The sequence below is a fragment of the Opisthocomus hoazin genome, chromosome 4, assembly GCF_030867145.1.
Source record: "Opisthocomus hoazin isolate bOpiHoa1 chromosome 4, bOpiHoa1.hap1, whole genome shotgun sequence".
Lineage (NCBI taxonomy): Eukaryota > Metazoa > Chordata > Aves > Opisthocomiformes > Opisthocomidae > Opisthocomus > Opisthocomus hoazin.
The window spans coordinates 84,685,393-84,695,559 of record NC_134417.1 but is presented as its reverse complement, the minus strand read 5'-3'; the positions used below and the strand labels follow the sequence as shown (position 1 = coordinate 84,695,559).

The window sequence follows — 10,167 nt, the reverse complement described above, 5'->3', positions numbered from 1 at the left end:
CGCCTCGCCAGCCGCTATCACACGGCAGAAATCAGCACCAGGGGCGGCTCAGCGGCTTGCGCGTACTTTCCAGAAAGGCCACCCGGGGATAGCCAGCCGTGGACGATCTGCCCCATCCCTTGAGAGGTTGTTCTAAATTGGGATCGCTCCCCTGCCCCATCCCTAGGTTAAAATCCGTGCTGGCTGCCTTTCATTTGTATTTATGGAAAAGGTACCCGCAGCCCGGCGGGGCTGGATGGTGACAGGGATTCTCCGTCCCCGTCCCTTCTCTGCAGAAGGGGAGGAGGCAGCTGAATTAGAGCTCGTCCGCGCTCCCTCCTCAGACATGAGTCCCGCCTGCCAAAAGCTACCATCGGCCAAGAACATTAACAGAAGTCCTGTGAATAATAATTTCAAATAATGGATTAATTAGAGGAAATTGTGATTTGCTTGCAAATGTCCTGCAAGCAGTAAAATGCAGCTAAGCCTCCCAGCTACACAGTTCATTGCAAGCCACTAGCTCTGCTGGGTTGCACAAGAAGAAAAGGACATCTTTCTTCTCGCCTACTGATTTGAGAGACCAGTCACAGTTAGATTTAACTCGGCAAAACCTGTTTCTTTTCCAAAAGGATGCTGAAAACTGAATTTTGATGGTAGCTTATGATCAAAGAAAGACCAGTAGATGACCAGCCTGACCTCCTACACATCGCAGGCGATCCCATTTCCATGCAGGCACTTCCATTTCCATACGTGGAGAGCCCCAGAACTTCAGTTAAATTAAAGCTCTTCACTCCTCAGAGTAGGGAGAACAAGACGGTAAATACCTCCTGGGTCCACTGCCTTTGCAGGAGGCTCTTTGGAGAAGACATTACACACGCTCCTCAAGACAATAAACCAGTGAGTCCCAGATAAGACACCGTCACCTAACCTATTAATCAGGGACAACCCCAACCCACCGTGGATGCCATCCTGCTTGCATGATTGTTCAGCCTGAAGAAGAGAAGGCTGCGAGGGGACCTTATAAATGCCTACAAATATCTGAAGGGTGGGTGTCAGGAGGATGGGGCCAAGCTCTTTTCAGTGGTGCCCAGTGACAGGACAAGGGGTAATGGGCACAAACTGAGGCACAGGAAGTTCCGTCTGAACATGAGGAGGAACTTCTTCTCTCTGAGGGTGACGGAGCACTGGAACAGGCTGCCCAGGGAGGTTGTGGAGTCTCCTTCTCTGGAGATATTCAAGACCCGCCTGGACAAGGTCCTGTGCAGCCTGCTGTAGGTGACCCTGCTTCGGCGGGGGGGGTTGGACTAGATGACCCACAGAGGTCCCTTCCAACCCCTACTATTCTGTGATTCTGTGATTCTGTGATATGAGTATGAGTGAAAAAGAAGCAATCAGACCACGTGTCACAGCCACTGAGGAACTCCCAGAGTGATGTGCGGTTGGTATTGAGCTCTGATCAGAACCGAACCAGCGTTTTGGGGGCAGAAGGGCTGTAATCTGGTCATCACACACAACGCCCAGGAGAGACTGAGGTTCCCTGGGAGCTTCATCCCTTCTGCTGTTTGTCCTGCGTTGCTGTTCGTAGGACTTGGCCAGCGCACCAAGAAGCACCGGGCACATCGCAGGAATGATGTATGGCTGAAGAATGCAGAAACACGGTTTCTGCTTCCACACTGAAGCGCCGTGCGGTTATCCTGGCACCCACAGCACGCAAGGGGAAAGTCGGGCAAGAAATAAAGGGATCTGCGCTGAGGTTCACTGTCCTGAGGGATCTCTGGTACCCGAGGTGGCTCCTGGGGAACCAATTCTGCGTGTGGCTCCCCAGCAGGGAAATCCCAACTGGGTACCGAAGCCGGAGCCAGGAAGGATTCATGGGACCGAAGCAGCCGCTTGCCGTCACGCATGGAGCGATGGGCACATGACCCCCTCGACTCGTGGCCCTGCAGGCATCAAGAGGAGGGGAGCAAGAGGAGAAGGGAGTGTGGGACGGGGTCTTGCTAAGAATCAGAGAAAAAAAAATTACATTAATCCCTTAGTGTTGGATGAGCAGAGAGGTTTGGACTTCAGAAATAATCAATAGTCCTTTTGCTAGCGGAGTATTTCACTCCCAGCAGTTTCAGGGAGAGTTGGGGAGGGATTATATATTTATGGTTTCCCATTTGGAAGACTTTTAGCAGGTTTACCCTGAACATGTGGATTCTATTTTGGTTCTTTTGTTTTAGCACTTAATGCTTATGAAATTGCCGGTTAATGACATCCATGCCTAAACCATGTTGCTTTTTCGAGTAAAATGTCCACCCAAGGTTCGCGTTCGTACTTATCGCTTCCCGGGCGCAGCAATGGCCGTCGGAGGAGGCTCCTCACCTGCTGCGGCTGGGCCGGGACCTGCCGAGGGGCGAGATGACAGGCGGGGGGGGGGGAACAGGTCAGAGCCTCGCCAGCCCTGCCCGCGCCCGCTCCCCGGGCACAGCCGCCCCGACAGCACCGGCGGGGCACCCCGGGGCTGGGCATGGGGGGAGACACCCCGGGGGCTGGGTGCGGGGTGGGGAGGGGGGGGAGCACCCCGGGGCGATGCGTCCGCTCCGTCCCCAGCCCGGGCTCCGGCTGACCTGGGGCCGCGGGAGATAACGGCGGGGGGGGGGGGGGGGGGGGGGGGGGGGGGGGGGGGGGGGGGGAGCGGAGCGCCTCGCGCACGTTACCGGGCTCCGCTAATCACCCTAAGCCTTTAATTGCGCTGCTGAGCCTCCTCACTTCAAAAGAGCGTGGGAAATGCCGATTGCAAGGCTTCCCCCCCCCCTCCCGCCTTTAAAGCCCCTCCCAGCAGCAGTGCCAGCGCACCCACCGCCAAGGGACCCTGCCGAGATTTTAAGCGACTCTCATTTCTCGCCTCCGCCCCCCCCCTTGCTCTCTTCCCCCCCTCCCCTCCTTTCAGTTTTGGAAACACCTGGTAAGTTGTAAAATGATTTACGAAGTGAAAGTGTTAAATGAGGCCACCAGCTGTAAGACTGACAGAGCTTTATGAGTTTTATTAGGTGCCCTATTATGGAAAATAAACTTTAATCCGCCCATAAAAACAGAATCTGAAAAACATATTTGCCCTTGTAGTCTGGAACACTGCAGGTATTCTTGTGAGACGCCGGGCTTTAAAGAGATTAATTTTATTGCGACAGACACCGTGCGCTGGTCGGACTTTGACACGGGGTGCGTGTATGGGTGCCCGCGCCCCGCAAGGCTCTTTGCCGCGGGGCTGGGGGCGTTGGGGCACACAGACACCCCCACCCCCCCGGGCATGCAGCATAGTTCTGGCCCGGGGGCACGCCTGCCACTGTAATTACCGAGCATTTAATTAATTAGTGGCTGAGGGAGGAGCTTTTGGGGGAGGGTGATCTCAGGTAGCTCTCGATTTTTTAATTATTATTACTATATTTACCTTTTTTATATATATATAACGACGTGTTCTGCAGGCTGAGGTGTTTTAGATGTTTTGAGGTGCAGGACGGGGTGAACCCCGCCGGGCGGGAGCAGCGCGGTGCAGCCCCCGGCGGGAAAAGCACCGCCGGGCGCCCGGTGCCGGGATTTTCTCCTCTCGCCTTCAGCCCGCTGCGACCCGCGGCCGAGGGGAATCCGTTTGCAAACGCAAACCCGAGCCTCCGCCGCAACCGTTCCCGTGCGGGGCGGGGGGAAGGGATCGATCGAGCCCAGATCGAGTTTATCCCGATCAAGGTTTTTTGACATCTGGGATCCATCCAGATTTATGATTTACCCTCAAAAATGTCGTGGCTTTTTTCTTTTATTAATATATATATATGTATATGCGCGTGTGCGGGAGCTGCTCCTGCCCCGGCGGCACCGGGATGCGGGATGCGGGGGGACTGCGGCGGGTCCCTGCGCGGGCCTACGCGGGTGCGGGAGCCTCCCCGCGCCGTCATTCATTAGCGGGGATGAATTGCCAGCCGCGGCCCCGAGCTGGCGGGGACGAGCCGGTGATGATATTTCAATTCGCGATAATTGATTTGGGGAAGCGCTGCGGTGACTGGGATGAATCGATCCGCGATTTTATCGGCCGGATAAATCCCCGCAGCTATCGAAAAGCCCGGGTTCCGCTGCCGGGGCGGCCGTCGATAACCGGGAGGTGGCGGGGACCCCTGCCCGCCCGGGAACGCAGCGCTGCTTCCTCGTTTCCCACCCCCCGGGCTCCCGGTTTGCAGCCCAGAGGGGGGAGAGCGGCCCCGCTGCCGCCCCGGTCCCCCCTTCTCAGCCCCGAGTTCCCCACAGCCCCCCCGGCACAAAAACCAGACCAAACGCCGGGGGGAACACGGGACCCCCGTCTTGATCCCCCCCCGTACCGAGACGCTGCTCTCGGCCAGACCCCCGCCGATGTCAGGTACCGCACGACAGCTGCGGCACCGAATTAAGTTCGGGTTGGGAACCGGTTCCCCGCTCCCCCTCGGGCACCTCGGCAGCGCCCGGAGCGCCGGGAACCCCGCACCCCCCCGCACAGAGCGCTCATACAGCTCACGTACCAAACGCCGTTTATTTTCCACCCCATGGCGCGGGTGGGAGGGCCGGGGAATAACTTAGCATGCATAAGTAGAGGTCTTTTTTTTTTTTTTTTTATAAATACGATATACAAAAATAAAGACCGTATTGAGATTTCCAGCAGTTTTAACGCTCACGACAAACAGTTTTCCCAATATATAGCAAGAACGAAAAAAAAAAAAAAATCCAATATCCAGCGCGCTTCCCGGGGACAGGGATGGGACGGGGCTCAAGTTTTGTCTGATTTTCAGTCAATAATAACACTGTGGTCACCGTAAATTCTCTTCCCCGCCCGGCATGCGGGGGATTCTCTTCTCCATCCCCCCCAACCAGGGAGGAATCGGAAGGGGGGGGGGGGGGGGGGGGGAGCGGGGCCGGCGCTGACCCGGAGCGGCGGGGTCCCGTGTGTCTCCCCGCCTCGGAGCGGGGTCGGGGGGGCTCACTGGGGCTGCGCCGGGTCCCCGTGCCGGCCCCGGGGCTGCGCGTCCTCCTCGTCCGCCTCGGAGCAGTCGGAAGAGTGGTACGGGCAGCACCGCCCGCCCGCCGCCTCCTCTTCCTCCTCGTCCTCCTCCTCGTCCTCCTCCTCGGGCTCGCTGTCGGGCAGCTCCCGCAGCCTCCTCCCGCCGCTCTTCTCCGGGGCTGGCAGCAGCAGGTCCCCGTCCCCCTTCTCCTCCCCGCCGCCCCCCTTCTGCTTCTCGGCCTCCTGCGCCGCCTGCTCCTTCGCCTTCTTGCTGCGCTTCCACTTCATGCGCCGGTTCTGGAACCAGATCTTCACCTGGGAGGGGGGGACGGACACGGGGGGGACATACAGACACCGCCACCGCCTCACCCAGCACCTCCCCCCCCCCCGACGGCAGCACCCGGGGCCCCACCTGCGTCTCGGTGAGCATCAGCGACGTGGCCACCTCGAAGCGCTTGGGCCGGGAGAGGTACTTGTTGAGCTTGAACTGGTGCTCCAGCTCCAGCAGCTGCTGGCTGGTGAAGGCGGTGCGGGGCCGCCGGCACTTCCCCAGCAGGTTGGACTGCGCCTGGGCTGGGGGGGGAGGCAGCGGTGAGCGCCGAGCAGCCGTCGGGGCGGGGGGCTATCCCCTCCAGGCCCTCCGGCTTGCACACCGTCAGGGGAACCCCCGCAGGGACACCCCCCCCAAAAAATGACATTAAATCTTATGAAAAGAAAACCACGTCTCTCCATTTCCCACAAGCCTGTCGAGTGCGAGACGATGGAAGGGATCCGGGGAGCGCCCGCCCGCTCCGTCCGACGCCGCGGTTCAACCCGCCGCTGGTAATTAACGGAATTAACGGGGCTGCAGGCGGGCAACCCCTCCGCCCGCCCCTCGGAGCGGAAAATGTCTTTGAACCAAAAAGAAAAAAAAAGGACAAAAAAAAAAAAAAATCAAAAAACCTCTGTAATTTCCACTTCCAGAAATAATAATTAAAGGCTTGTGTGTGTTTACATATATATATATAAAAGCCCGGCGATGGGCAAAGGGGAGGGCACCGTGGGGGGGGGAGGGGGGGCCGGAGACCCCCGGTGGTGCCCGTTTCGGGGACCCTTCGGGCCGGTTGGTAGAGAACGGGAGAGCTGGGCAGGGGCGGCTCTGGCCCCTCTGGCGGCAGCGGGAGGGCAGCGGCCGCGCCGGGCCGGGTTTTCTCACCGTCGTGCGATTTTCCGAGGCTCCATTCTCGTTTCTCTCCGGTTCTTTATTCCCCCCACCCCCCCAACCCCGCACCTTGTTTGAGAGGCAGGGCTCCGACAGCGCTCCTAATTATTTATTTTATTTTTCTTCCCGAATGTTCCAGTCTGAACAACCCCAATCCAAGAGAAAACAATGGACTTTTTTGTCTGTGAACGTGTGTGCAGAGTATGGGAAGGGAGGAAAAAAGGGGGGAAAAAAAAAAGGCATTTTTTTTTTTTATTCCCTGGCGTGATTTTTGTAAAACTACACCTCCGGCGCTGTCAGACCGGCCATTCCCACCGAGAGCTCGCACCTCCCAGCAGGAGCTGTGCCTGGAGCAGATGCGCGGAGGGTCCCGTCGCCGGGAGGCCCAGGGACCGCCGGGCTCAGCGAGGCGGCCCCGGGCCCAAAGTCCCCCACCCCGGGTTCATTCCGTGTCTGTCCGTTATCCCTCGGCAACGCGGAACCCCCCGTTTTATTTTTGCTAGCCCCAGGCCCTCCCTACGCCCGCCGGCCCGGAGGAGCCTGCCGTAACGGTCAGGAACCCGTTCGCAAAATGAGAAATCAAATTAAAGAGCGGCGGCTGGGCGACGGGACCTGCCGCCCCGCTGTTTTCGGGGGGGGATGCACCGAGACCGGGTTTCTGGGGGAGACCACGGGGGCTCCTGCCCCGTCCCCACCGCCCCCCGGGGACGGCAGACAGCGATTTGCCGCCTTCCTCTTCAACCTGCCGAGAAAAACCGGGCCGGCCGGGGCTGCTCGGCGGCCGGGCACGGCGAGGGGACCCTCGGGGACCCGCTCCCCGTCTCCTCCCCCCTTCTAACAAAAAATTAAATCAAAAACAAAACAGCAGAAAAAATATTAAAAGTCTCCCCCGGTTTAAACGTGCAGCCCGGGCGGGGGGGTTCTTGCCCCCGGGGAGGGGGCAGCTCCCGGTGCACCGGACAGGGACCGCGGCTGCAGCGCGGAGGGAGGGCGGGCAGGCGATACTCACAGCTGAAGTCGGGCATTTTGGGCAGGATCATGCCGGCGGTGGAGGCCCGCAGCCACTGGTCCAGCTGGAAGGTGCCGGCGCTGAGCTTGATGGGGTCGGCGGCGGGGTGGGACGGGTGGGCTCCCTGCGAGTAGGGGTAGGAGAGGGCCGGGTGCTGCCCGCCCAGCGCCGCGTAGCCGTACACCGGGTGCCCGTAGAGAGCCGCCTGCGCCGGCATGCCGGGCCCGCCGGGCCCCGCCGGGTGCAGCCCCAGGGCCGCCGAGCCGTGGTGATGCGGGTGGGCGCCGGTGCCGGGCAGAAAGCCGGGTTTGGGGACCAGGGCGCAGTGGGCGGCCAGGAGACGCGGCGGGGAGGGGCTGTCGGTGCGCAGGCAGTCGGCGGGGCCGCCGGCGGGGTGCTCGGAGGAGGACGAAGAGGAGGAGGAGGAGGAGGAGGAGGACGGGGGGCTGCCGCTCCCGCTGCTGCTGCTGAGCGAGGTGACCAGGGCCAGCGGCGCGCTCTGCCCCGCCGCCGCCTTGGGGGGGTCGACAGCCAGCAGCGCGTCGATGCGGAAATTTTTGGATTTTTCCATGGGAGCGCCGGCGGGAAGGAGGGGAAGGGAGGGAGCGATGGAGGGAGGCGCGGCGCGTCGGGCGGCCCCGGGCCGGCCGCGTCTCCCGGCGGCGGCGGGCGGCAGTGCGGCCGCGCGGCGCGGCGCGCCCCTTCAAGGGCGGCGGGCGGTTCCCATTGGGCCGGAGGCGCTGCGGCCTCGCTCGCTATTGGCTCAGACGCCCACCTGTCACGGCCGAGAGGCCCGCCCCCTGCCCGTCCAACTCCCCGCCGCCCCCGGGGGGACTCCGGCGGGGGCAGCGGGCTGGGGTTACCGGGCGGGGACTGGAGAGCGGAGAACCGGCCGCGGGGAGAGACCCCCTCCCCCGGGAGGGAAACCCCCCAGCCGCGGGGCGCGGGTCAGGGAGCCCAGCCTGCCACCGAGCCCCGGGCCCGTCGGCAGCGCTGTCAGCCCCGCTTCTCCGCGGCGAGCGGGCCCGAACGGGAAGGGGACGGAGCGCGGCGAGGGGCCGCTGCTTCGCCGGGGTCCCGTGTCCCGGGGGGTCGGTGTGAGGGGAAGGTCGGGCCGCGTCGGGAGCGCGCTCTGCCTGCGGGCGGCCCCCGTCCGCCCCGGGGAGACGGGGGTCGGAGGCGGGATGTGTCCGTCCGTTCCCCCCCCTCCCCGTGCTCACAGACACCGGGAGGGGCCGCTTCGCAGCCCCGGGGGGCGGCGGGGTTGGGCCCCGGGGTTGGGACCAGGGTGCGCTGTGTCGTCGTCGTCCCCCCCCCCCCCCCCCGGCGAGCCCTGGGGTGGGAAAACGGAAAGCGGTGGAGAGGGGGGAGGAAAGGGGGAAAGCGAGGGAGGGGTTGGGGGGGAAACAGAGAGGAGTAAACGGAGCCCGACACAGCCAACGCAGTGTTCGACGGCTTTGCTCCCGGTGCCCTCCTCGGCCCCGCGCCGTGGGCAGGAGGCCCGAGGCACCTCCGCGGGGGGCGCGCGCACGCGGACACGCGCACCCGCCGCTCTGTGCCCCGACACCCCCCTTCTTCTCTCCCGCAATGACTGATTTTTATTTTTCCTTGACCTCCCGAACGCACCCGCTAGCGCAGAGCAGACAGACAGACAGACAGACGGACACACAGACAGACGGACACACGACGGGCCCACGCGTGGCACAGCGCAGCCACCCGCGCCCAGCCGTGCCCCGCAGCCGGGCACAGGCAGAGCGGATGCCCCCGGACCCGCACCGCAGCCGCTCCCAGGCGGGGGACCCGGCCACGCACCCGGGCGCGGCCCGCAGAGGCCGCGGGGACCGCGGGGCCGGGCAGAGCCGGCGCCAGCTCCCGGTGCCCGGGCCCGCGCTGTCGGGGCTTGCGCGGGCGCGTCCCGGGCGCGGGTTGTTCCGCGCGTGCGGAGACCGCGTCGCGGGGCAGCTCGGGGCAGGGGGGCGCGGAGCCGCGGGGGATTCCCCGGCGTGAGGGCACGGCTGCGCCCGGGACACGCGTGGGGACAAAAGTGCGCGGTCCGTCGCCAGCCCGGCCCCGCACGACGGGGCCGCTCGCCGTGAGCCCCCGGTCGCTGCCAGCCCTCCCTCCCGCCTGGGCGGGAATAGTTAGTGCTTGGAGAAGGATTTCGATTTCCAGAGACTTTTTTTTAATCGAGTATAATTTTTTCGCTTTTAAAATTTTTTTCTATTTCCCTTTTTCCTTTCTTTTTTCTTTTTCCTTGTAATTTTTCTTTTTTTTCCTTTTCTTATTTCCTTTTTCTTTTTTCTTTTTTCTTTTTTCTTTTTTCCTTTTTTCTTTTTTCGTTTTTTTCCCCCTTTTTCCTTTCTTCTTCTTCTTCTTTCTTTTTTCTTTTTCCTTTCTTTTTTCTTTTTCTTTCTTCCTTTTTTGCTTTTTTATTTCATTTTTCCTTTATTCTTTTTCTTATTATTATTTTTTCTTTTTTCCTTTCTTTTTTCTTTTTCTTTCTTCCTTTTTTCCTTTTTTATTTCATTTTTCCTTTCTTCTTTTATCGTTTTTTCTTTTTCCTTTTTTTCTTTTTTCTTTCTTCCTTTTTTTCCTTTTTCCTCTTTTCCTTTTTTATTTTTTCCCTTTTTTCTTTTTTTTTCCTTTTTAAAAATTCTTTTTAACATTTTTTTCTCCCCCTTCCCCGTTCTGGGTGTTTGCTCCCCCCCCCCCCCAGGTGCCGCAGGGCATCCGAGCCGCCTGAACTCCCCGCGGCTCCCGCACCTGTGTTGATCCAGTCTATTGCCCGGGAGCCAACAATGCGCGGTTATCGCGGCGGAGATAGCGCCGGGAGCGCGCTCCCCCGACACCCCCGGGTGGTCGCCTTTCAGCAGACCCCCCCCGCTCCCTGGCCGTGGGCAAACAGATGCCTATCTCGCCCTTTGAAAAGCCGGAGGGGGGGGCGCCGTGGGGCAGAGCCCTGCGACGGGGCAAAGGGGG

The 10,167-nt window shown here is 61.1% G+C and overlaps 1 protein-coding gene across 1 annotated transcript; it reads right to left on the bottom strand.

The window, feature by feature from the left end:
• Nucleotides 1–4,957: 4,957 nt before the first annotated feature.
• On the bottom strand, nt 4,958–7,941 carry MNX1 (motor neuron and pancreas homeobox 1). The gene is made up of 4 exons (XM_075417489.1): nt 7,800–7,941; nt 7,189–7,767; nt 5,391–5,551; nt 4,958–5,293 (listed from the first exon to the last, which is right to left on the bottom strand). The coding sequence occupies exons 2-4, from the start codon at nt 7,757–7,759 to the stop codon at nt 4,958–4,960; spliced, it is 1,068 nt and encodes a 355-aa protein (XP_075273604.1). The 5' UTR covers nt 7,760–7,767; nt 7,800–7,941.
• Between the last annotated feature and the right edge of the window lie 2,226 nt (nt 7,942–10,167).

Coding starts and splice junctions, on each gene's coding strand:
- MNX1 (XM_075417489.1), bottom strand. CDS start 7,759: ATGGAAAAATCCAAAAATTTCCGCATCGACGCGCTGCTGGCTGTCGAC. Junction 5,552..7,188: donor CAAAATGCCCGACTTCAGCT/GTGAGTATCGCC, acceptor CTCCCCCCCCAG/CCCAGGCGCAGTCCAACCTG. Junction 5,294..5,390: donor TGATGCTCACCGAGACGCAG/GTGGGGCCCCGG, acceptor CCCCCCTCCCAG/GTGAAGATCTGGTTCCAGAA.